We start from the raw sequence: 26061 nt of genomic DNA on the forward strand, positions 1-26061 counted from the left end.
TTTGTTAGCTGTTGTATATTAGTATTTCCTTATCAGCTATATTCTGGTCACAGATTGAAATAACAAAACTCAACTCTTCAACACGATCCTACAGTATTAGAGACTGAATACCCATTACAGAAATACTCAGGTGAGCTTAGAGCACCCTTCAGGAATAAGTATGCATAACTGAAAAATAATATTTAGGTCCTGGTAGTAACCTGGAGTTATGAACAGCCTTGTTTCATTCAGACAATTTCATTTTTTCTTTAATTAAACTAAAAAATATATTTAAGAACTGTTGCCCCCCATCCCATGCAGAGCTCAAAGAATGCTCTATGTGCCAATTCTAATCACCCCCCCTCGGTGCGATACCCCCACCAAAGATACTTTCCAATGATGAGCCTTATGTGAGCTTGTGTCTCATCTCTCCTATTGCCCTTGGGCATTAACTCAGTTTATTTTTTCCAATTTAAAATAACTATTTCTGTTTATCAACTCAACTTTCTTTTTAGGAATTATTCTGTTCTAAATATATGAGCACCTTTAGAAATAGATTATTGAGAGGAAATACATACAAATATTAACAACTGAAATACCCTCCTTTTCACCCAAATTACATTAAATAGTCTAGTATGTGGAAATGGCTAATGATCCAATCAGCACAAGAACATGTTTCAAATTAGGATTTTAATAGATAAGCACTAGATGCAGACTTATCATGTAATTATGCAGCTGGAAAAATGGAATATTTTGAAATGATTGCTTTTTTGTTGCTGTAGTCTTTTGCAGGAGGTTCTTTATCATTTAAATTTGTAGTGCTTACTAATTGCATTTGATAGGCAGGACGTTCAATTAATGTTACCTGATACGGTTGGTTTCAATAAGGATGGTGGAGATTGGAACTCTGGTGGCAATAGGAAAACCGAGCATTTTATGGCCATGAATAATGGGACCACAACTCACAGGAACCTTTATATATTTCACTTGTACTTTCTTGGGTCATTTTCATCTATTTATTCACTTTATGGCATAGCCCTTATTGCTGTCAAATTTGAGGGGTTCCAATTTAAAAATACACTGATATTTACAAAGATAACACTATACCATCTAGAAGCAAACTTGTGTGTAGCACTACAGTTCACTTGCTATTTGCAGATGATATCCTTCAAATTCAGTATCATTTATGTTTTTGTCACACAAGGGATGGAACATAAATCCATCTGGGATCTGCCATATGTTAGACCACTGCTCCATTTTAAGCAGCATCCTGGCTCCAAAATTAGAAAATTCTTGATGAAGCACACACCAATACCACAATGACCCTACTTAACTGTGTACTGGAGTATAGTTGGATAGGTCATACAGTGGAAACCCTGAAATATAAAATGTGTTGGCTTTAGTTTGCAGCAACTACAGCATTAACAGTGAAAATATTAGTTTTACTCAGCCCTCTGGGAATACTTCATGTTTTAAAAGCTTATGGGGTCAAAAGTCCTTGGACCAAACTAGAATTAGTTCTCTGGGGGCATGTCTCCACATGCAATTAATGTGCCTGAATTTTCTGTGCAGAATTTTCTGCGCCCCCCACATGCATCTGAACGTGTGCCCATCAGGAGTAAATTTGCTCCCAACACGATTTCAATCCAGGGCTGCTCCTGCCCTGCTCCAACCTCCTGCAGCAGCCAGGGGGAGCTCCAGACCCAACCTGGCAGGGGGGATGGGTGCTGGTCTTGATTTCCATGGGACGAGAAAGAGCTGTCCTGGCTACCAGGCAGCTGCCTCCCTGGCCTGTGGATATCAGGATGGGTCCCAACCTCCACAGGGCTGGGAGGCAGCTGCCTGACAACTGGGACAACTCTCCCTGCCCTGTGAAGATTGGAATGGGTTCCGATCTCCATGTGGCTGGCACACACCATCCTGCCAAGCTGGGATGGCTCTCCCTGCCCCCTGTGGCCCCAGGTTGATAGGCACCCAGCAATTTGCTCCTGGTCAGCATCTACACTTGCACTTTGGCACATTAGTTTAACACGCAGATTTCTAGCACCTGTATCTACAGGTACTAGGAAATGGTACATTAGACTAATCTACTGCAAAATAATTGTCATGCGTGTTTAGATGGTAACTCTTTACTGTGCATTAGTCTACTGCGCAGTAAAGTGTCTCATGTAGATGCACCCTAGGATACTGAAGGTTACACCGAATACCAGGGGCAGGCAGTTATTTTGGGTTGAGGGCCGTTTACCGAGTTTTGGCAAGCTCCATAAACCCCGGCTAGCCTATGCCCTGCACTCCTGACACCCTGCTCTGGGGCCCACCCGCACTGGCCCCAGGACACCAGCACAGGCCCCACGCTCCCATGCACCTGATCTCTTCCACTCCCCCTAACCCCCCGCCACCTTCTCCACTTTTCTGCCCACCCACTGGCCACTCCTGTACCACATGGCTCCTGGCTGCATGGCCATGACTGTAGGACTCAGCTGGAGCTGACCTGGCCCTGAGGACCCCCCACCATTCTTACCTGAATTTCCTGCTCCAGTGCAGGCAGGCACAAACAGCTTCACAGTCCCAGGCCAGAAGCGTCTGTTAGGCAGGGGCTTCTGGTTGCAGGGGGTGGGGGCAGGCAGGTCTTGCTGCGGTTGGGTCCTGCTGTGGCTTCCCCTGGGTCCTACTACCCCTGGCTCCTGTCATCTTTGACAGGCAGCCAGGGACAGATAAATATTAATTTTCTGAAGGTTTGGGGGCCTTGTGGGTTGGATAGAATGGCTCGGTGGGCCAGATCCGGCCCGCGGGCTGTATTTTGCCCACCCCTGCTGTATACCCTTACAAGGGAGTAAAGAAGAATGATCTTCAAAGTATAATGGCCCAGATAGGAATTATCAACATACTTCCTCTAGTTCACAAATTTCTGGAAACTAGGAACAAAAACCAGACTTGGTCTTTGCAGTATAGTTAACTTTTGAATGATGTTAACATACCACAATACTTGCAGCTTTTCCCTTGCAGCCACAGGACACCAACCGGCATTGTCCTGTTTTACTTGTGGCAGGTTAGGACCTTGTAACTGTGCAACAGAGTTGATTGTTTAGTTTGAATAACAGGTTGGAAAAGGATGTGTATGGGATGTTTTGGAAAGGGATGATCTTGCCTTCAGCATGGGGCTCCACTAGGAGGCCAGTGGAGGTCCCTTGCAGCCCTACTTTTCTATGATTCTAAGGTAATATGGAGCAAAAAACCCAAAACAAAACATGAGACAACACACAGTGATAGACCTGGAATTGGGTTTTATTTAACAAATATTCTAGTTTAATTTACTTTTTAAACAGATGATGATTATTATTTCAGAACAGAAATAAAAAATAAAATGATGTTTGAACAATTATTTTAAATAATTTTCACTAGCATCTTCACATTTGAGAGTGTTTGGGTAGAAAGTAAAGGGAACAGGCTATGCTGGCCATTCTCCATGAACAATTCAGAGAATATAATAATGGCAATAGCAAAAATAAGTCTCCAATGAAAGGTTACCATATCCTTATCATTAAGGACACATGCATTGGCTAAAACAAACTACATTGGCAACAAATAAATCTTCACATGGGCAAATAATCTGGCTACAAAAAAGAGAAAACAAATTAACTGAATCATTGTCCTACAAAATTACTTTCTTTAATTATTGTGCGTCTGTAATGAGGAACTTGGGCTGCTTCCCTTATACTCCCTGCTCCTATCCACTTCAGATTCTCAGCAGAGGAAATTTTCCAATCCCTTTGCTCAAGGCCATGAGCAGCCGTACCTATTTTTGTCTGAGATGGGCTGGTTTGTACTCTGAAGTCTATTAAGGCCACTTCTAGGTTACCAAAAACAGCAGTGTCTGAACAGCAATGGGAAGTCCTGTCTCCCACACAGACAAGAGGCTTTTGCTGCTGCAGAACAGCCAGACCAGGCCAGCCAGGACAATGAGAATGGCTACTACATCCAGGAAACTCTCTCTGGCTGTTATCATGGCATCACAGACTGCAGAGAGGCTCACCAGACCAACTCGCATCGCTTTAACTCAACCCATTATTATTATTGTTTTGTGGTTGTTTTTACAAGAATTGAGGTACCACCTGGAGATTCCAATCAAAGATCAGGGCCCCAGTGTGTTAGATACGGCACAGACAGTGAGGACAAAATGAGTTCCTGACCTAGAGAACTCACAGTCTAGGATAACCTAATAAATAGTAGCTCTCTCTTGCAGTACAATAAATCTGTATAGGTGAGTTTTTCTTCTTTTCTTTAAGCTGAACACTAAAACATATATGTCACAATAAAGTGCAGCTGTAAAGTTTAGTAAATCATATTGATTATAAACCCAAAGAGAGAAAAAGCTATTTTTTTCTCAAAGTGAATTGTGTTTAGTTTCCTGTTTGTTAAAGAAACCAAATTGAATAAATCCATCTTCTTTTGCACTTTGTTAAAAATACTATTTCATTATAAAGTCCTTGGTAAACACACCACTAAAGCATGCTGTAACTGAAATGGTTCAAACCTCCTAACTACCAACCCAAAGATCTCAAAATCACACAGTCCCCTTTTATTTATCTAGCACCTTTAAGAACCCCTGACCTTCTGCTTATTGTTGTGTTGCCAACTCCTACAATTCTATCACGAGTCTTTCGATATTTGTTTTTTTTCTTATGGCTCCAGCTCTTGAACCGGAAGCTCAGATTCTGAGCTTCCAGTTCCCACTTCAGAGAAACCCTTTAAGAACACACAAAGACTTAAAAAAAAAAAAAAAAAAAAGCTAAGGTGTCTCTGTATTTGCCTTCTATTGGATATCTGTATTTCTTTATAAATATCATGTTCTTGAAGACAAGTTCCTAATTTTGCAGCTCGTGAATTTTCAATGTTTGGGGTTGGCAGTACTATTTCTCTTTCCTCCTCACCCCATCTATCTGCTGTTCTACCACTAAGGTTTGCACGAAGAACGAAGAGGTCCAAATTTCTGATAGAAATCATCTTCAGCACGAACCAGAGCTTCCTCATCTATGTAGACAGCTGGTCTTCTAGAGGCCACAAAGTACTGCACCTTTCTCAGGTTCCATCCCATCACATACTTTAACCAACCACAAATTGCAGCTGTGGACCTGCCAACGCCGGCATTGCAATGAACGTAGACAATGTGTCCGTTCTCTAGCAGCCCATGCAGAAGGCAGACAGCCTGAGGCAACATCTGAATTCTTCCTAAGATTAAAACACAAGTTACAGTTCATATGTATTCAAGAAAGTTAGAACTGCTGTTAAAAGTATGTCTCAACAGCCTGTTTTAAGTGAAATTATACTGGCAGGCAAGGAGACATCTAGTAAAGCTTGTTTCCTTTTTTTTTTTCTTTAGTAGGGAAATATAATAATATATGTAGATGTTATGGACTGTCAGATAGCAAACACCTTTCTAGACAGCCAAGGGCCAATATTTTCAAGAGAATAATCTGAAGCATCTACATTGAGACACATTACAGATGCTTAATATTAGGTATGCGCTATGCTTTTTCTAAAAACTGGGCCCTCTTACTGGTTGTTCAGACAAAAATCACATAACAATTTTGGAAATTTTGGCCTGGATGTGAAATCAGTAACAATTACTATCAATAATCATCAATTAACTGGTATTCATGTCAATGTTCCCAAATGCCCTTCCTCTTTAACCATCTCCTTATTCTTAAATTAGAGGTCCAGGTAATATGAAGTTAATTTAAAGCTGACTCTCATACCTTCTTGGAAAACAGACTATGATCTATCCTAAAATGCATATGGCAGGCTGTATGTCATCCAATATGGACAGAGATGAAGCAGCCATTGTATTCTGTATGACATCTTGTTTTGTTATTAAAGCTAGGGAGCCAGAAATTTAATACTTTTGATATATCATGTCTCTGAAGCCACTCATATTCCCTTTAATTGCTTATCTCATTCACAGAACAAAGACAATAATAATAATAATAATAATAATAATAATAATAATATTTTGCTAGCAGAAGCATAAATATGTTTAACAAAAATAACACAGACAATTTAACATTCACAACAGAATTGATCCCAGAACTATAAAAGGAAAATAAGTATTAATTTGATTTCTGTTCTTATATGGTCATCTTGGATAACATATATGGTAAAACACAGCTGATAAGATAGTAAATTAATTCACTGCCAAGAGATCCCCTATAGATTGTGTTATTAGTACAGTCATAGATGAACTATTGCCTTTAATGGGAACATAGTGCCTCCTCCAAAAAATCAACTTTCACTGAAATATAAATGTAGTTTTGCAAGTGACTGGAAAAAGCCAGTTGCATTTTCAATTTAAAACTAAAGTACTGAAAATATATTTTGCATTTTGCACAAAATACATTAAAAAGAGCATCCTTATAAATACATGCCTCTGTGGCATTTTTTTTTCTTTTGCAAATTAGCAGCTACTATACATTAAACCGTCACTAAAAACCTCTCTACAAAAATGTTGTAAACTGGAACATTCAGTACCAAGACCTGCCCTCTATACCATACATAATTTTGAACAGAGGCAAAATGACATAATCAGACATCTTGCACTATGTATATGTGTTATGGCTTGATCATGCTCTGATTAAAATAAACAGCAAACCTCTCGCTGCCTTAAATTGGCATAGGAGGAGGTCCTAGGTAGGTAATTAGCATTTTTAAAATCATGAGGTTGCCATGACCCATTTTCTCCAATGACTTTCATATGCTACTACCATGTTCCAAGGCTCTGTTTTGAGGGCCCCTATTCCTTTAGTTGTCCATCAAGTGACAGCGAACAATCTTTTCACCTTGAGGGTGAAGTATACCATATCTCTACAGTTCCCAGTCCCTATTACCCTTTCAAGTCAGGCTACAACAAAGCCTATTTAACCTATGGAACATCTGAGCAAAAAACAGTAGGTCAATTCATATGCCAGTTTCAAAGTTTTATCTTCAGGAAAGGTATCTAACCAAAATTACAGTTCTCTACTTGTGGCTGCAACATTTCACTGTATAAAGATGCCCTACATATATTGGAGTAGCACTGATGTAAGGAAGCCCTGGAGTTTTCCAGCCTTTTGGTTACAAATAAAATGTATCTATTCATCTATTTTCACTGGTGAACCCAGGATTCTAAGTGGGCAAATACAAATCCTAATTTGTGTTATATTTTGGTGTCTTCTATTTATCCTAAATAAATTCAGAACTATTATACTCGACAGTCTAAGGAAGTAATGGACTGGCAGACTGCTGAAAAGAGGCAGAGAGTGCCAGAACAGGATATCTTGTATTGCCTCTCAGCAGGTGCAGCAATTTCAGTGTCCAGCTGCGTAAGCCAGCGACCACACATGTGATGTGTATGTTTTCATGATAGAGACTGAACTAAAGCTGAAAGAAAAGTTTCAAAGCAGCTACCAGTTTCTGCTGGGTTTTAAATGGACACCCATACACATAGACACCATCAATAGTAGCTCAGAGGATCTCTCTGCATATGACAAAATATAAACAATCCACTAGGGAAATCACAACAAAATTACCATTACTACTGCTATGATCCTAATTAAAAACAAACTATTCATAAAAACCACATCAAAGAAAACATTTTATTGAAAAGCTTTGCTAATACTTTGCAATACCGCTTTGAGCATTACCTTCTGTACTCATGTCTGGAGTTGGCATCCAGACGTATGCGAGCCCTTCCTCCTTATACAGTTTCATGAGGATTTCTGGACTCATGGGTTCTGGATAGCGGTTGCAGCCCCAGGAATTCTGGTTGATATCCCATTCAGTCTGGAAATTCATTACAGCTGTAACACCCAATTCATGTTTTAGCTTGATAGTCACATGCTCCACCTGCCGAGGGCAACTTCCCAGCCAGATGTTTGGCAGAATTCTAGCACGGAGAAAACATTGGAGTGCAGGTCATTAAAGTCTTTCAGCAAAAACGACACCCTCATTCTCATACAAAATGCAAATTTTCTGTCAAATTAAGTGGCTCAAGATCCAACTAGAATTATATGAAACAGATTGTTAACAAACTCTTATGTCATATATTAAAAAGCTTCTAATTTCTTTATGGCATAAGCAGTAATGATGTATTCTGAAAACCAGATTATAAACCCAACACCAGAGCCAGATTTGCTTGGTTTGTGTAGATGGCAGCCTAACAAAATCATACCATAATTAACAGCAAAGGTACCAGTCATCAGCTCCTACAAAGGAAGCTAACAAGTACATAAAACCCACTACAAAACCCAGAAGACACACAACTTTTGTGAGACGGAAAGGGAGACAACTGTGGAAAGCTATAGAAATAAACCACAAGCTATGGAACGCTTGCTACTTTACAGATACTTTTGAAGTGAGTGAAACAAATCAGGCACCAGTTTAAACCAAATCAAACCTCTTGTGGTGTTCACAAAAGTCTGTATTTCAGACTCTGAACTCCAGACAGAGAGGGATGAAACATATTTGGCCTCCTTGGAAACTAGAAAAAGCAGAAAATATTGCAAGAAAACACGAGAGGTTTGGAGAATTTGGACAAACATCCACATTTTGGAGGATTACCCAAACCAAACCTTCAAACCTTTTGAGGTTTGCCCGCAACCAATTATCATGAAAATTATTAAATGCCTTGGCAGTCTTTGGCGCATAAACAAACTAAAATAGCAAGGGCTTTATTCTGAGAAAGGGATTTCTAATTTTCACATCCAAGTAACATGATTTTATTCACAATATTTTCACCATGCCTGTGTAAATGCAAACAATTAACTGTGCATATAACTAGTCTTGTATACACTAAACTATCAATTTTGCATCTGCAATCACAATAACCACATATGTAAAATATGCAAACTGTGGCATATGCAAATTTGTGAATCAGAGACTAGGCCAGCATCATGCCAGTGACAGCAAAAGTATACCCTTCAAATATGAAATGTCACAGATTTTCTGAATTTTAATAATTTGCATACAAGCTGTGTAGCCCTTGCTTCTTCTGATAAGCACACTCATGCTCACATGAGTAGTCCCACTAAATTTTCATATGGATAGCCCCACTGCATTCATTGTGGCTATCTCAGGGTGAAGTGCTCGCTAGCAGAGGTAAAGACCTGCCAACCAGTACTTGATAGACTCACAGATTCATAGATGCTAGGGTTGGAAGGGACCTCAAAAGATCATTGAGTCCAACCCTCTGCATAGGCAGGGAAGAGTGCTGGGGTCAGATGACCCCAGCCAGATGCCTATCCAGCCTTCTCTTAAAGACCCCCAAGGTAGGGGAGAGCACCACCTCCATTGGGAGCCCATTCCAAATTTGGCCACCCTCACCATAAAGAACTTTTTCCTGATGTCTAGCCTAAATCTATTCTCTGTCAGTTTGTGACCATTGCTCCTTGTTACCCCAAGAGGTGCCCTGGTGAACCGAGCATCTCTGATATCTTGCTGCATGCCGCCCAAAAATGAATTTGTAGATGGCCACAAGATCACCTCTCAGCCTTCTCTTGCGGAGGGTGAAGAGGTCCAGGTCCCTCAGTCTCTCCTCATAGGGCTTGGCCTGTGAACCCTTAACCATATGAGTGGCCCTCCTCTGGACCCTCTCAAAGCTATCCACATCCTTCTTAAAGTACGGTGCCCAAAACTGGATGCAGTACACCAACTGCGGTCTGACCAATGCTGCATAGAGGGGAAGTATCACCTCCTTGGTTCTGTCATGCATCTGCTGATGCATGATAAAGTGCAGTTAGCTTTGCTGATGATTTCATCACACTGACAACTCATGTTTATGTTGGAGTCCACTATGACTCCGAGATCCCTTTCTGCTTCTGTGCTGCTGAGAGGGTCACACCCCAGCCTGTAGGTGTGCTGAATACTTTTACGCCCTAGGTGCAGCACTCTGCACTTGTCCTTGTTGTACTGCATCCTATTGTGTTCTGCCCACTTTTCCAACCTGTCCAGGTCTGCCTGCAATTGTTCCCTACCCTCTGAAGTGTTCACTTCACCCCACACTTTAGTATCATCTGCATACTTGGACAGAGTACACTTCACACCCACATCCAAGTCACTGATGAAGATATTGAGGAGTACAGGACCAAGGACCAAACCCTGCGGGACCCCACTACCCACATCCTTCCAGGTTGATACCGAGCCATCTACTACCACTCTCTGGTTGCAACCCCCAAGCCAATTTGCCACCCACCGGACCATGTAAACATCTAAGTCACAGACTCTTAATTTATTTATGAGAATGGGATGAGATACCGTATTGAAGGCCTTCCTAAAATCCAGGAAAACAACATCTACCTCTATTCCTGTGTGTAAGAGTTTTGTGACCTGGTCATAAAACAAAACCATATTAGTCAGGCAAAAAAGCAACTACCAGGAGTGGGGTTTGAACCCACAGGGATATACATCCATTGGATCTTAAGTCCAACACCTTAACCACTCGGCCATCCTGGTGTAGGGTTACAGTACACTCTAATGACTCAAATCCTGCAAACTACTTCTATAAGATTACTAGAACAGAATTTAGTATCTCTGGGATTATACTCCTTACATATTTATAAACAAGCCAGCCTGAGACAAAAAAGGCTGACTGAGGGCAGCTTATGAAAAAAAGATAAGATTATAAAGACAAATAAAATAACATTTGTAATAGAACAAACTCCCCGAACAATGCCACAATACATAACCCTGCTTGCTGAGGGCTCACCTAAATAAAAAGGTCCTGCAACTCTTCTGGATGATGCCCAGGCTTGGGCTCTGATGAATCACACGGAGGAGGGAGCTCCAGAGCTGAGCAGCAACTACTGACAATAACCTCCCACATTTTTGCCAAATGAACTTGGCACACAGATAGTAGTTGGAGCAGGATGCTTTTGGCTGACCTTAGGGATCGCCATGGGACATAACGGAAAAAGGGGATCCCTTAGCTATGTAGGGCCAAGACCACTTAAGAGTCCTGGATGGAGACCACTTGAATTAGCCAGGCCATTCACTACCTGGAACAATTTCTTCTAGATAGCATCACTTACAGATGCAATGGCAGTGGGGAAGAAAAAATATTTTAAAATGCATTCCTGTAGTGACAGAAACAGCTTCAGCTAAACATACAACAGAGCTCAGGAACTAGCTGAATATGAAGATAAAGACCACAATTCCAAAATATGGTAATTGCAGCAGGGGGCTATCTCCCGGGTTTATAAATAACAGATGAAAGCCCCACCTTGGGGCATATTTATTAGACAGCAACCAACCATACCTTGAGGATTGTCAGCTCAAGTTATGATAGCAATTTCTATTCATGTCACTACAGCTTGTTTGGCTAGACACAGTTCATTTGGTTCAGCCTTAATGAGACTGCTAAAGTGATCAGTATAACATGTCCTAGAATAGACAGTGATAGCTCTGCCTTCCCTCACTGGTGCAGGATGTTGATGGCTGTAACACAGGTCACCCAGTGCTGGCTAAACATAATCAAGCTTTAACACTGTAGCCCAAGGAAACTAACATTTATGCCACAGAAAACTCATTTAATTTGTCACTAGTCTTAGTTCTACTGCTTGTTCTGCATACTTTATATTCTTCAGACGACTAAGCAGAGAAAAGAAGAGGAGAAATGGGAAGCTCAGATTTTGAGGCCCTTTCTTTCTAAACCTACAGATTAAATTTATTTAGTTTTATACAAAATATCAATACAAAACCAAACCAACAGCTGTGCCCACAGACTACCAGAATAAATCAAAATAAAGTACAGGTTTCCGTATTGTCAGTAGGTCAAGTCTGAGCCCAATTCTCAGGTATATTAAGAAATCTTGGTATTGTTCCCTACATGGATAGCTGCCTGTGACAGGGAACCCTAATCCTGTCACGAGGAAGAAGGTGCGCCCCTATAAGGCCAGGACCTTCTGGGCACGGAGGGCTGGTGAGGAAGGGGTTAACTGCTGAACTGGGACAGCTAGTCAGCTGACTGGAAGAGGAAAGACTATAAAAACCCTGGGTTGAACAGCAGTAAGGAGGTCAGCAGCCGAAGGGGAAGCAGTGCCCCTGAGAGTTCCAGAAAGAAGTTTGGGAAGCGGTCCATGGCAGGAAGGGGAAAGCTACAGAAGCCCCTGTGAGATGACGACTGCATCCACAACCAGGGCTGCAGCCAGCGGTGTGGAGCTGAGACTCGAAGAGAGTTCATGTAAGATGACCCGCTGTGTTGATTGAGCAAGTGCAGTTATTATTATTTTGTTTTTGGGATTATTGAATAAGACCGGAGGTTTGGGTAAGGCTATTAGGGGATGGAGGAGGCCTCATTTTTGGGGACCCACTCCAGAGTGGGAGCCCCGGCGCCAGTGAAGGCACAGCTTTTGGGGGCGCAGATCCCAGCACCATTGAGGCGCAGAGGGAGACAGGGCTGAGGAGAGCCTGAGTGCCAGTAAGGGCGCAGTTTGGGGACAATCTTAAAAAGGCCAGGGAGGCCTGGTGCACCTGGGGGTGCAAGTATATATTTTTTCTATTATTTGGACTGGTGGGGTTGTACCCTGGTTTATGAACTTGCAACCCCCTGGCTGTGAGGCTGGCGCCCATGCTTCTGGGCCAGGGAGTGCCGTGCTTTAGAAGGGAGCAGAAAAGGGGGCCACGAGCCTCCAGGCACTGGAAGGAAAAGCTAGAGCCTTGGAGTTGAACCCTGTTTAGTGGGTTTGGATGGGGAGGCCTAGCTAGAGAAAAGGGGTCAGGCCAACCTAGGAGAGACCCCAACATACCCAATATAATAGGCAGTCTCCCGCTCGCATAATAATTTCCATCAAGACATGGCAGGCGAGATTAGGGCAGGACAGAAGAATTCCAAGAGGGCTCCAAGGGCCCCCCACGTAAGGTGCGGATAACCAGGAAGATGGTGCTGGGGAGGGCGACCTGTTATACTGCCCTAAAGCTGGCAAAATAAGCCACAGCAGAACTCTTATTAATTTCAGGGGAATGCTTGAGTGACAAAGGCTCACTACAGGGACTGCTACACCCTACCACTTATAGTATAAAGCAAATTGCCTAGAAAAGTGACATAGTCAGGGCTTTCTTCCATCCTTGTGACCTGCCACAGTCATAAGCCCTTAATGCCATTGGCAGCTGATATATAGTAAAAGTGGTAGCTCCGGCTCCCCTGGTCCAGTACGACCACAGCAGTTCCTGGATTGTCCCACAAGTGGAAGAGCAAAACAGTGGCTGAAAGACATCTTTATGAATCCTCTCTCTATTCTAAGTGGCATCGAGACCATGGACTGACATTACGCTTGGAGTGTAAAATATGTACTTGCTAAAAGTGAATGTACAGCCGTTCAAGCAGGTCAGAGGGGAAGCAACATGGACAAATGCTACCTCTTGGCAGCGAGATGATTTCTAGTGCCACGTGTAATGCCTATAAAGTTACATGTTGCAGTACATGGAATTGCTTAGTTTTTCAGCGTCTTGGATGTAACAGGACCTGCCTCTAAAGGAGGCTGTGGCACTCGCTGGCAGCCACACTAACCCCGTCTCACTCTGGCTCCCCAGTGTACTGTCCTGTCCTTGCCTGGCATGTCTTGCTGGTAAACTCGTATTAACTGGTGAGGCTTCCCACAGAATACCAGAGTGAGCCTTGGTGTGCTTCTCTCCACCCTGCTCATTGTTGGCCTCCTCACCACATCTTTGAACTCTAAATCTCGAGCAGGGCATCTCCCTACAGTTGGTCTCCGAGTCTATAGCCAGGCCTTTTTTTTAGCTCCCTGTTAACAATCCTTCACTCTCTAGCCCCTGATAGCAGTCTTTCTGAATGGCTTTATCTTCCTAACCTGTCAGCAGTCCTTAGCTAGAGCTCTCTCATGAGCCTCCCATTGCTAGTTCTGTCCTGGGGCATGCAATCTCTGCCCTTAGTGAGTCTCTCTTGGGCCTACAGTTTCCACCTGAGTCCACTGAACTAAATGCACAGTGCTTCCTTTAAACACCTGCACTGGCTTTGCAATGCTACAGCCCTCTGCAAACCAGATAATTAACAGCACCCCTAGTGGCCTCCATTTTCCCCCTTCTTGCCTTTCATCTGACATAAACAATATAAGAAATAAGTTATTTCTTTATGAGACTTTCTGCAGAGCTCTTTCTCCTCCAAGGATCTGGGCCAGAATTAGCTTATATGGCCCTGAACTCCACCCTTCTGGTTCTCTCCACCAGACACATGGGTTTCTCACTGGCCTCATCAGCAGGCTTACTGCTTTGCAGTCTGCCTTCCCGCAGGCTGTGCTCTGCACTTCTTGTAGCCACTTAGCTCTGCTTCTTCTGTCTCTCCAGTAACAGGAGTTAGGGGGCCCTGTTGCATGGAGGGCTTTGTGTCTTGTCTTCCCCATTCCACTCAGCTCCAGGGTGTTTGTGACCAACACCAAATTCTACTGCCTCAGGGAGGCAGAGCCAAGGGCACACATCACCATGCCAAATTGCTACTTGCTGCTGTCTCTATTTATGAGGATAGACTTCTTCCTTATTTGCATGGAAGCAGATTCCCAGGCACTCCCAGAGGGCTGCCCGATTTGAGTGGACTCGGGTGATCATTTTGCTCATTCTCCAAACTAAATCAGACTAGCAGCTTCACTCAGAACCAGACCTACGTCATCATTTAAAAAACGCAGCATGAATCCATCCTGCAAAATTTCTGGCCATGCATTACAGGTAACATCAGTCTCTCTGGTCCTACCTAAAACCTCAGCAAGGGCATGGAGCAAGAAGCTGTGAGCAGTTGATTCCATGCATAGGTAATCAAATTGGCTGGGCATGATTCAAGGCTGCTGTAATGGTTAAAGGCCATGGCTGGGGAGAAGGAACTAAATGCCTCTCCTGAGGCTGAGACTATGTCAGAGCCCGATGGGGTATTGCTTACCAAAGGCTGTTACGGTTGTCTTAGCCAGAAGGTGCATATGTGCTTCACAGCACAAGTCCAGAATGCTTTGACAGCGAAGCCTCAGCCAGGTCAGCAGTTCTGTCCCCCAGCAGTTTGGTGAGGCAGGTCAAGCACAGTGCTAGTGCTCCCTGGAGAGACCTGGACACCTCCTGCGCTACCTCATCTGCTGTGGATTTGTGCAGACCAAAATGGCTGGCAACAGACCAGAGAGGTTGTGCATTGTGAGCTTCCAAGTGACAAAGGCAATGAGCTTCTCCATAGTCATGGATGCCCTTTTGCCAATGCCCTGTTACCTACTGAGCTGGCTCCCACCCACATGTATCTCCAAGATGCTCAGGCACATCTTGAACTCCTGTTGCCACTGCTCATCATTCCAGGATGATTCACTCAATGCTCACTTCATACACCCTAAAGTGCCAGTACCTGGTCTGCAAGTGGGCCCAAAGAACTGTGGTGAGCATGGTGTCCAGTATGGCATTATCAATGTCAGCCATGTTGCTTGTTGCCAGGAATAGGGAACAGAGCTTGAGGATATGCATAGCAAGGGCCTCAGTCATGTCTGTATGATTGTGCATGGCACTGCACACTAGCCTGTGCAGGACCTGAACAAGCTCGCCGAAGTAGTAGTAGCAGGTCTTGATTCTCTGCTGGCAAGTATACAGTCATCATGACTTGCTGGCACTGCTGGGTCATGAGCTGGAGGAGGCCTGGATCCACAGCAGGGCTTTGGGAGTAGAAAAATGACCAGTGGAGCTCTGGCACTTTCAACTGTCCTTGGAAACATCAGGAGATGGGTACCCTTGCAAAGCATGTTGGGATTTCAGCACTCTGGATCCCTAGCTCTAGAGCCTTAGCAGTACATGCTCTGGCCATGCTTTACAGCACCATGGACAAGCAGGCACTTGACCTCTTGCATACACTTGTCATGCCGTATTTTTTAGCACTACAAATTTAACAAAAATTTTTAGTGCCTTGAATACCTGTCCATGTTTCATTTATTAACAAAATTATGACAATGTCAATATATGTTTTTACAACGTATTCTCCCAGGAACTTAAGGCACTGTCTACAATAAGTTCTGGATCTTCTAGAATCCACATAATTCCACACTACTGTTATAGGCCCATAACCTACAGTTGTCTTTGGCTCAGATGTCTCTCTAGGTCCTTGTATCCAAGCTATGTTTAAATCTTCCCAGCTACCACCTTGAAATACAGTCTTCCCATTCTATCAGTCCAGCAAACTCTTGTTCAAGCTGTCATCATCTCACATCTAGATTACTATTGCACGACATTCTTGGTTTTGACAAATGAAACCTTGTCCACTAATATCCTTCCAGAAAGCTGCTGAAAACATTTTTCTAGTGCATTTTAAAAATATCACAGCCTCTCTTTGAATTCCTTCTCTAGCTACCCTTTCTCTATCACATAAAATATAAGCTATACTGATTCTTCTCAAGGCCTTCATAGCAGTCCCTTTCCTACTTTCACCTCTCATTTAATATTGAAAAGTTGATTTGAACTATCAGTCAGCTCATAATACCAGCCTTCATCGCCACCATGCTAAAATTTCAAACAAGTTCCTTTTGTGCTTTTTCCGTGCTGTCTCTGTAATTGGGAGAAGCTCCCAATAAACATCCATAAATCACTTTTTTACTCTCCTTTAAAACCCATCTTAAAATCTTGCCAAGATGCTTACAAAAACATTTGCAATGGTTACGTTGCTAGTGTGCTGAGACCACTGCCTACAATGCTGACTAATGGTGTTTTATCATTCCCTTTATTCCCTGCTCTGCTGATCTCTTCTATCTTTTACCAAGATGACACGCTGTTTGGAGCAAGGACCATCTTTTTGTCCTGTGTTTGTAGCAGAGTGGAGTTCTGGCCCACAACTAGGGCTCCTGAGCACTATAATGAAATGTTCTGATATTTAGTGAATTGTTCAGTGTTTCTTTTTTTTAAATAATTGAATCTCGCGCTATTTCTATTTATTGTGATTGGGTGAAAAGCAGGAACACAGAAAAGGACCAAAATGACAGGTGGCACCTACCATTACATGGCCCAGCTGACACTTGTGAATTGGGTCCTTGAGACCAACTCCATTATTTTTACCATTCATTTTGACAAGACCAAAATTTGCTTGCGAGTCTCCTGCACCATCTCTACTTATCAGTGATACCTGTATAGCTTTAGGCCATGAACCAGCATTCATTTCAAATGAAGGAAATTTCCCAATCTGGAGAAGAGGGAAGTCTGCTGCTCCCCTTCTCTCCCAAACCAAGACTGGTAGGGGAGCATACAGGCATTCCTTCTTGTGTAAGGGAGGGAAGTCTTCCAGGTGTTTTAAATCTGGAAGATCATTCTCCTGCAGGAGGCATGTTTCCCCTGGGAGAAACTGAATGAATACCTGCACGCTCCTAGCGATTCTCCTGGTAGAAATGTATTGCTTAACTGTTCTTTTACCAGGAAGATATTTGTTGTCGATATCATGCACTGTACAATGAGGCAGAGTTGATTTATTTATATAAACCATTTATTTAAAATATCTAATTATGACAATGTTATTATTTGGGTCCTGTGTTTTTTCTTTTGGGCTTTATTTCTTTATTTTCTCTTTACTTAATCAGTGATTGGGGGGTGGGCAGGAGGGCGTTCAGTGAAAAATACAGCCACAGATGCTGATAAACAGTTTAGTAACTGTTTTCTAAATACTTCCATATATTTATCCCACTAGTCTTAACAAGAGCATCATTACATGAGAGATTATGAAGATTTAAAGAACTGGTAAAGTTATTTTAGTCTCATAATCTCTTGCGTTAGAAAATGAGCTGCTTGGCTTTATTTTTAATATGAACTTTTCCTTCTCTTTGACTGCTACTATATCATGAGGTAATCAGATCTGGACTGGGTTAGTATTTGGTGAGCAAAACTTCATTTTTGCCTCCCTGAACTTATCATGTACAATTGCTCTGAGCTGGTCAAGAGTTTCTATCTTCTAACCCTGAAGTGGTTGCTCTGCAGATTAATAGATCCTTATATACAGACTGAAAAAAGGGAAAGAGTAAATGTCACAGATAAGGGAGTAAATGTCATAGGTAAGTGTAAAATTATTTCAACCATTACATTTTTCTCTCCGTACAAATAGGTTGTTAAGACTGGCTGCTTTCAATATAAATTAAGCCATGCCTACTTGGTAAAATTATCATGAGGCCTGCAGTGAAGCCAAGTTGTTCTTCATGGCTGCTTTGTAAGTCAGAAGCTGCAAATCCAAATTTGTGAGGTGCTCTGGTCAGGTTAATTAGCATTAAGAAGGTGCTCATATCATCATACTGATACTACACTGCTTCCTGAAGTACAGTGCAGTTGAGGGTACCACTGCTGGGCACAGTGGGCATTTTTACACATGCTCTGGGGTGGAGGGGCAGGTACTTAATTAGGATGTCTCTGAAAGCTACTATAACTATATAATTCTCATGCATCCCCATGCTGTGTCCAGACCATGGAATAAACTCCCTCCAGAGGTGGTGCTGTTACCTACACTGGAGGTTTTCAAGAGGAGATTGGACAGTTACCTTGCTGGGGTCACCTAACCCCAGCTGTCTTCTTGCCTAGAGAGGGGTGGCTGGACCCGATTATCTGCAAGGTCCCTTCCAGCCCCTTACAATATATGAAATTCATTAATCACAGAATCATAAAATTGTTTGGAAGGGACTCAGGAGGCCATCTAGTCCAACCCTCTGCTCAAAACAGGACCAACCCTAACTAATGAATGCAAAGAACTCAGATCCTACAAGTGATGAAGGCTTAATAGATATTTGTTAAACTTTACTTACCAGAAAACTTTATTGCCACTATCACTGTAGAGATGTTCTTCTTCAGCTGCACCCTGACCACAGGCTTTTTACTAGTGAGAATGCAAGAAGCAGAAAGAGAACAGTTTGCCTTTCACAACCAGGTTGAGTTCTTAAGGCAAGTAGCAAACAGATCTGCCTTTTGACTTAAAAACTGACACACCCAATGAGGACTCATCACTTCTAGTGAATAAACATGGCACCCTGTGAAGTCACTTTTACAGTTTCTTTTCTAACTGTCACCACACTTTAATTATTTTAATGATGCAAATAAATATATATCATGCTTGAAAGACTCTCCTCCAGGACTCTGAAGCCTTGATTAAATGACAATCCACTGTAGATGCAGCTGAAACAACAAATTTATTTAATTTAATCAATACATATTATGTCCTTATGGGTGAGAAGACTATTTGCATGAGTCTGAGGCAGTAAAAGATTAGCATTCTGACACTATTTTTTTAAAGATCAGATTGCAATTTTCAAGCAAATTTAAAAACATCTTCCAAAGAGCCAGATACTTTGCCTTGAGATGCTAGGTCCTCACCTGCAATACAAAGCTAGTTTCAGTATTGGAAGTGTCAGAGAAAACGTCTGACTCAAGCTCTCCAGGTGACACATTTTACTAGTTTACCGGTGATCACTCAGGAACAGTATTTCAGAAGGTCTGCTTGCACCCATCATTGCCAACTTTAGTCAAGGAATAGTATGTTGGCAGAATAGGCTACTTTGCACACGGCATTTGCAATAGCTGCTTCAACCAAGCCATTTGTTCATATCGCAGATTTCATTTTCATCAAGGTCCAGTATATTATTTTAAACAACAGGAAATGGATTCTTCCATCAGTGCCAAATCAAAACGTAAACTGATGTTAAAACTTGCAAGTCATTTCACTTGGCTGCACTATACAATCTCCCATGGATCAAACTAAGAATCTGAAGATGGTAAGAAGAATACTAATATAAACATATAAGCAATCAGAGTGATTCGGCTGAAGCAACAAACAAAGCAGTCCTCAAGCCAACCATAAAAGCCTTGAGGGAAGATATTTCCTGAGGGTCTAAGGATGCAGCAAGAAGAACAAAAATGTATTTTACGTTCTCAAAAAAGCCATATAGATAATCCAGTTGGAGTTACCAGCACAATTCTATGGTGACTATATACTGGTCCCTCCACTTCTGACAAATACTACATGCAAGAGCCAGAGGGTAAAGAAAAGAGAGGGTGCAACTTGATCTAATTTACAAAAGGCTGCAGCACTCTGCTTCAGGCAAGTGCTTCAGTTCAGAGAGCATTTCTAATTCCTCCCCCGTGACAGCATGATTAAAGCCAATTGGGAATTTTCTGGTGAAACAGTGTTTTATTGGAAAAAACCTGATTTATCTAAACTGAAAGTCTGTACAAGAACGTACCAAATTCTAATTACATTTTTATTAGAAAAGGTTTTGTAGGTGTAGGAGGGAATTTCTGGACGAGTCTTCTTGGGGAGGAGGACCAAAGAAGAAACCTCCCCGCTCAGCGTTTTTCCCCTAGTCTCTCATTATTTTAAATAAATAAATAAATAAATCCCTTGGGTTTTGTAATAATGTGGAATGAGATCTTGTGAAATCCTGTCTAGCTCTGGTTGATGCTCTTCCCTTTTCTCCCTACCTTCTATCTAGTGGCATTATACCTTCATAATGATGTAACATTGAAAAGCAATGTTGCTACATCATGTTGACCCATAATTAACATCCTCAGTTAGTTGGCAGTGTTAGCTATTTTTTACAGTTGACGTTTTTTCAACCCCAACAGGCTATTTCTGCCTTCCCCTGAGTATCTAACTGGACCTATCATTTCTGGGCCTTCCTAGTTTCCTTCCGCTGAAAATTTAGGGGGAAGTCTCAGAATGAGTTTACTCGCTAGCATTTAAGTAGGGTTTTTGCACTGTACCATGATGATGCTAACGATAAAGGAGGGAATTTTCAAAGCAACCTATAAAAAATATTTAAGCAATAAACATATATCTTTGGATAAATGTATAAACATAGGAGGGAAGGGGAATTTTTCAAACAGCTCAGCTTTGACCTGTTTTCTTGAAGTCATAAGAAGTTAGGGATGGGGCCACGGGTAGGTGGGAAGCAGAGTCCGGAAGCAGGATGGGCAGGTGGGGCTGGGATCGTGGGGTGGTGACAGTGCAGGGCCGGGGCCTGGGGCAGAGCTGTGGTGCACTCCCTGCACCTCCCTGTGACAGGCACCAGTTCTGTGGGCAGCGGCTAGTCCCTGCCTGTGGAACTGGCACCCACTGCAGGGACATCACGGAGTGGAATGCTGCTCTGCCGCAGGCTCTAGACCTGTGCTGTCACCATCCTGTGATCCCGGTCCCAACCCCAGCCCTGCCTGTCCATCGTGCTCCCCGACGCTGCTCCCTGCCCGCCTGTGGCCCCATCCCATCCAGCCCATGGGATTCCCAGTCTGGTCTCTCTGGAGACTCTGCCTGTCTACCCGCCCACTCCCTGGTGCCCTACACACATGCCATGGTCTAGGCTGCCCCCGCACCTGGGCTGGGCAGGGCTAAGGGACCTATTGTGGGACAGATACAATCACTTGGTGGGCCCAATCCAGCCAGTATTGCCCACCTGACTCAGATCTATTATAACAATTTATCAACACTGATACCTGTGCATATCCTGACTAATTCTACTAATGAAGTTATTTCATATTTTCATTACAGTAGCTAAAATGATATGGAGTACTGAGTCTACTCGATGCCTTTCCCAGTGTAAGACTGTCCACTTTGTCCAGCTTAATTTTAAATGATCCAAATGATGTGGCTTCCGCCAACTTTTTCTCCAGTAGCGCTTCAAGATTTAAGTCCATGTAGTTGAGGCTGGATCTCCTCATATCAAACAGACTGACAACTAAGACAACATCATGGTGGACCTGTCTTAGATATATTCTCTCTCCAGTCAAGAACTGAAGCCCACTGTTCTGTGGTCAGCTTTGAATGGCCAGTGCCTGTTATACCTGTGAAGGAATTCAGTTTCCAAACCTACATGTTAATATCCTTCACAAAAATGAGACGGAGAGAGAGAATGAACTGCAAGATGGCACAATCCATAATCAAGTGCAACACAGAATTATTGAGGACAGTCAAGACAAGAGAAGCTTGTTAAGAATTCTAGCAGTATCAAACACAGCTGGATGAATATGCAACACAATGAAATGCGCTGCACAAATTAAATTCATTGTTGACAAATGAAGAACAACAGATCTTGGGATAAATAGCCTGAAGAACTCATACATATCACTGGGTTCTAAGTTAACTATAATCAGTCAGGAAAGAAAACCAATGCATCATTGTGCACTGCTCCATGAAAACATTATTCCATGAAGTGGTAAAAAAGCATGCATACATTATACTGTATGAAACACTGGATTAAAAGTAATATATTCCCCCCCAACCAAATGCCATCACATAAATCAATAATAAACTCACACCTTGAATCCTACAATCCATTTGGGTCACCCTACCTTAATAAAAAAAACAGCAAAAATAGAACATGCCCAAGAACAAGAGACAAACTTTACTGGAGTCATGAAAAGACTTCTAGATGAGAACAGACTGATAAACAGGACTATCTGGAAGAAAAGAAAGGACTATTTAAGGAAAAATAAGACCAAACATGATAGAGGGATATAAAATTATGAGTGGCATAAGGTAGTTAAATCAGGTAATTCTATCCATACCTTCACAGTATGTGAGCAAAGGGATATCTGATGAAAATGGAAAGCATCAAGATTTTTTTTGTATACTGTATAATCATCAATCTGTGAAACCTACAATCAAAAAATATCACTATGGCCAAGAACTTATTAAGGTTCAAAAAAGGATCAACAATGTTTTATGACTGATGGGAGAATCCAGTTATATTACGTAAAATAAAAGTGTAAAAGATGTAAACAGCAATGCTTTAGGCACAAACCAACCATTAAGAGGAATAATGGACAGGTTGTGCCCCCTTTTTCCATTGATGCATCTTTATCTGAAGTATCAAGTACTCACCATTAATGAATGAGTACACACCCAACTAGACAGATCCCTGAACTGATCCAGTAAAACATTTCCTGTTTTATTAAATTCACATTAAATGGATGAAAATAACATAAGGAAATAATTCCTTATATAATGAAACAGTGGTAGAACCGGAGAATGAGGACACAAATATTTTAAAGTGCATCTCAAGGCTTCTGAGTGACTGCAGTATCAACGGCTTCTACTGGTGACTTCCTGGTAAGTCTTGCTGCTGACACTTTGTTGGATCAAATCTTGTGATGAGACTTGACTTGATTATGACTGAGTGAATGTAGGGAGACATACTGAACTACAGACAGCATGGGGAGAAGCACTAGTGACTGTAGTAACACAACAAGATTTGTCAGTAGGATGGTCCATTCACTGAAAACTGAGATCTAATAGTCAGGTTTGATAGCATCAATCTGATCAATAACGACACATGAAATAGCCCTAGCTTGTGCAGAAGCAAACAGAAGGAGTTGATTAATGATATAACTATATTCTGCTGAAATAACACAGCTGCAAACCTTGTTAAAACTACTTGTGCTCCAGAACAAAAGTTTACTATTATCTAAAGGTCACAAGTATAAGCAGTATAAGTCAGTGTTTAGAAATTTGTTCTAGTTTGCTGCTGAAGCTGTATGGTTTATATTTAAGTAAAGAAGTCTACCTCAGGATTTTAATTGAGGAGAATTAAATAGACTACAATGTAGTTCCAATGTTCTTTTTCCCCTTCTCATTATACATGGCACTCTGATGAAAAGTAATTAAGCTCTGGCAAATTTTCTTCTTAGATGTAATTTGGACTACTTATCTGGGACTCTCACATGGGAGCAGACTTGGCATCTAAAAGGAAACACCTGTTTTTATCAGTGTAGAACAACACTTTGTCAGCTTAGCAATATGCAAAAATTTCTGAAACCTTTGAATACTGGGTGAAATGCTTAATAAAGTCTTATTTATTCACTGTTCACAAATTTATTTATGAAATGTGGCATCAAACAGCCTGGTTTACTGATCTGCAGGGTGAACAAGTCATTAAGATTCAAGCTTAAGTTAATAATGCAGTAAAATGAAGGCAAGAACTGAGAAAGACAGTATTACACTGATGAGTGAACTATGAGGCTATGCAGATATCAAGATGCTAAGCAACTCCAATAAGGACAAAGCACACTCAAATTCTATTGTTTTTAGGAGGGTAAAACAATGGGGTCTCCAAGCTGCAGCCTGCAGTGGAGTATAAAGATATCTGAGCTGGCTTTAAATCAATTAGCTTAGGTACACAGCTTGCCAGAACAGTATAATCTGCATTGCCTATAAACCCTATGCTAGAAAGTCCCAGAAACAGAAATAAAAATAGTTTTTTAGATCATTTGCCCTCTTAAATGGCAATAACAGGCCAAATTGACAGTCCCCACTGGTGCAATGATGCAAGATGGATGGAAAGCTGCCCACAGTGATTAGGGATTCTCCTTTATGCATTCCCTGACACCCATACTGCACTCTGCTCATGGCTCTTCCATGAGAAGAGTGCAGTATGCTCCACTGATCCTCAATGGTTAAAATTACCTTCAAGGGGTAATTACTGCTGACATAAAATAAAGTAATTATTTTGTGCCAGGGCCAAAATATGTCCCTGGCTTACTCCTAGAGAAGTGTAAAAGTAAATTTAAGACAAAGCTCTTCCTCTGAACCAGTCATAATTCAACTGACCCCTAATATTTTTATTGGTAAGACTTGCCTCTGCTGAATTCAATGGAAATATTTCTGCTTTTGTTTGCAGTGCATTTGATTGCAAGTAAAAATACACCATCACATTTTTCTTTCCTCACCCCAACAGAAGCCTTAATGTCAATGTATTATGTTTTAGAAGCTCAGGTTATGGTCTTACGAGATATCAGCCATTCTTATAAAATGGTAGACAGCTGAATAAAGTACTTTGATTTTAGTTTTCTACTCTGGGGATATCTTAACACAGCTAATCTTAGTCTTGAAAGTCTTTAGGTATATGCCCATCCTAACCTGAGGAGAGCCAAGTATTATCTTCACCACTCTGAATGTTAATCTCTCACTTGATAGTCTATTTAGTATTTCTGTTTTAAGTGGTTACTGTATTCTTGCCACTTTGTTTATATGCACTCTGCCACTATACAGGACTTGACGGCCAGCATGAGCCCTGCAAAATTCTGAGTCAAATTTTACGCTCAGACATGCATGCTCAACTGTTCACTGACACCTGAGGAGCTATATGCATGCAGTATACAGAAGGCAGAATTTGGCTTTCTTTCCCTACCCCTTCACCAGTATAAATCAGGTTTAGCTCCTCTGCAACACGTGGCATGTCACTGGTGATAAGCTAGCGTGAGGGGAAGTTCAGGTCTTGTGAACTTATGCCAAAAGATCTCAGGAATTAGTTGTGAAGATAGCTTCTCACTTGGCTTGTGGAAATTAATTCTTAAATGCTTTAATTACAGAACACTGCCTCATGCATTGGTTGCCAATGGTTACTTCCTACATATGTCTCTGTTAAATTGCCAGCGTTCCAATTTGTTTTGAATTAGAACTAATAATCATGGATGTGAAGAACAACAGGCTGCTAAACTAAGCCAGATAGTAATGAGCTATGAATCTCTTGGCAACAGAAACAAGGATTTCTAACGTTAAATGCTTAGGAAGAGGAGTGATACCACTGCTGGAAACTTTAAGTTAAAATGTCTGACAAAATTGGCATTGGCCACTAGGGAATGAACTTTAAGTACTTAGCTCAGAAGACTCAGACACTGCAGGTGAATATTTCTGATTTCATCCTTGTGGTTGAATGTATTTACCAGCAGTTGGTTAGACACATAAACTACTCAAATAATAAGCTGCAAACTGCTCAAGATCCAACTGGTGTGATCCACTGACATCATGTTAGAAACAAGCACTTGAAGATAAAACACATGCAGTTGGAAATTAACTTTGAAGGTTGGCTGTATACACTAGTGGCTGTATATAAATATACAGGGACAGGTATTCCTGCTGGCCTGAGAGGGGCCAGATATCAAAGTGAAGGCATGTTCAGTACTGGTGGTGAAAAGGATAGGAACAGATCACTCTGTGCTGCTCAAATGCAAGACTCTTAGCAGTTTTAACACCTGCAAAGATTTAGAGTTAAAATGTCATATCCATTTTCTTCAGTATAGAACAACGGTGTATTGTAAGGTTATTAGGAGACCCACAGACATGGCAGAGAACCGAAG

The 26061-nt window shown here is 41.7% G+C and overlaps 1 protein-coding gene and 1 non-coding gene across 4 annotated transcripts in view; both read right to left on the reverse strand.

Moving 5' to 3' along the window:
* Nucleotides 1-3246: 3246 nt before the first annotated feature.
* EPM2A (EPM2A glucan phosphatase, laforin) overlaps nt 3247-26061 on the reverse strand; it is a 66156-nt gene continuing 43341 nt past the window's right edge. For all 3 annotated transcript variants that reach the window (XM_006270433.4, XM_059713773.1, XM_059713764.1), the window contains 2 exons: nt 7656-7897; nt 3247-5208 (listed from right to left, as the gene is read on the reverse strand). In XM_006270433.4, coding sequence (XP_006270495.1) covers nt 4934-5208; nt 7656-7897 — 517 coding nt within the window. In that variant the 3' untranslated portion in view covers nt 3247-4933. The remainder of the gene's footprint in view (nt 5209-7655; nt 7898-26061) is intronic.
* On the reverse strand, nt 10379-10461 carry TRNAL-UAA (transfer RNA leucine (anticodon UAA)). The gene has a single exon. It is a non-coding gene; the product is annotated as a tRNA-Leu (tRNA).

Source organism: Alligator mississippiensis, chromosome 1, assembly GCF_030867095.1.
Source record: "Alligator mississippiensis isolate rAllMis1 chromosome 1, rAllMis1, whole genome shotgun sequence".
Lineage (NCBI taxonomy): Eukaryota > Metazoa > Chordata > Crocodylia > Alligatoridae > Alligator > Alligator mississippiensis.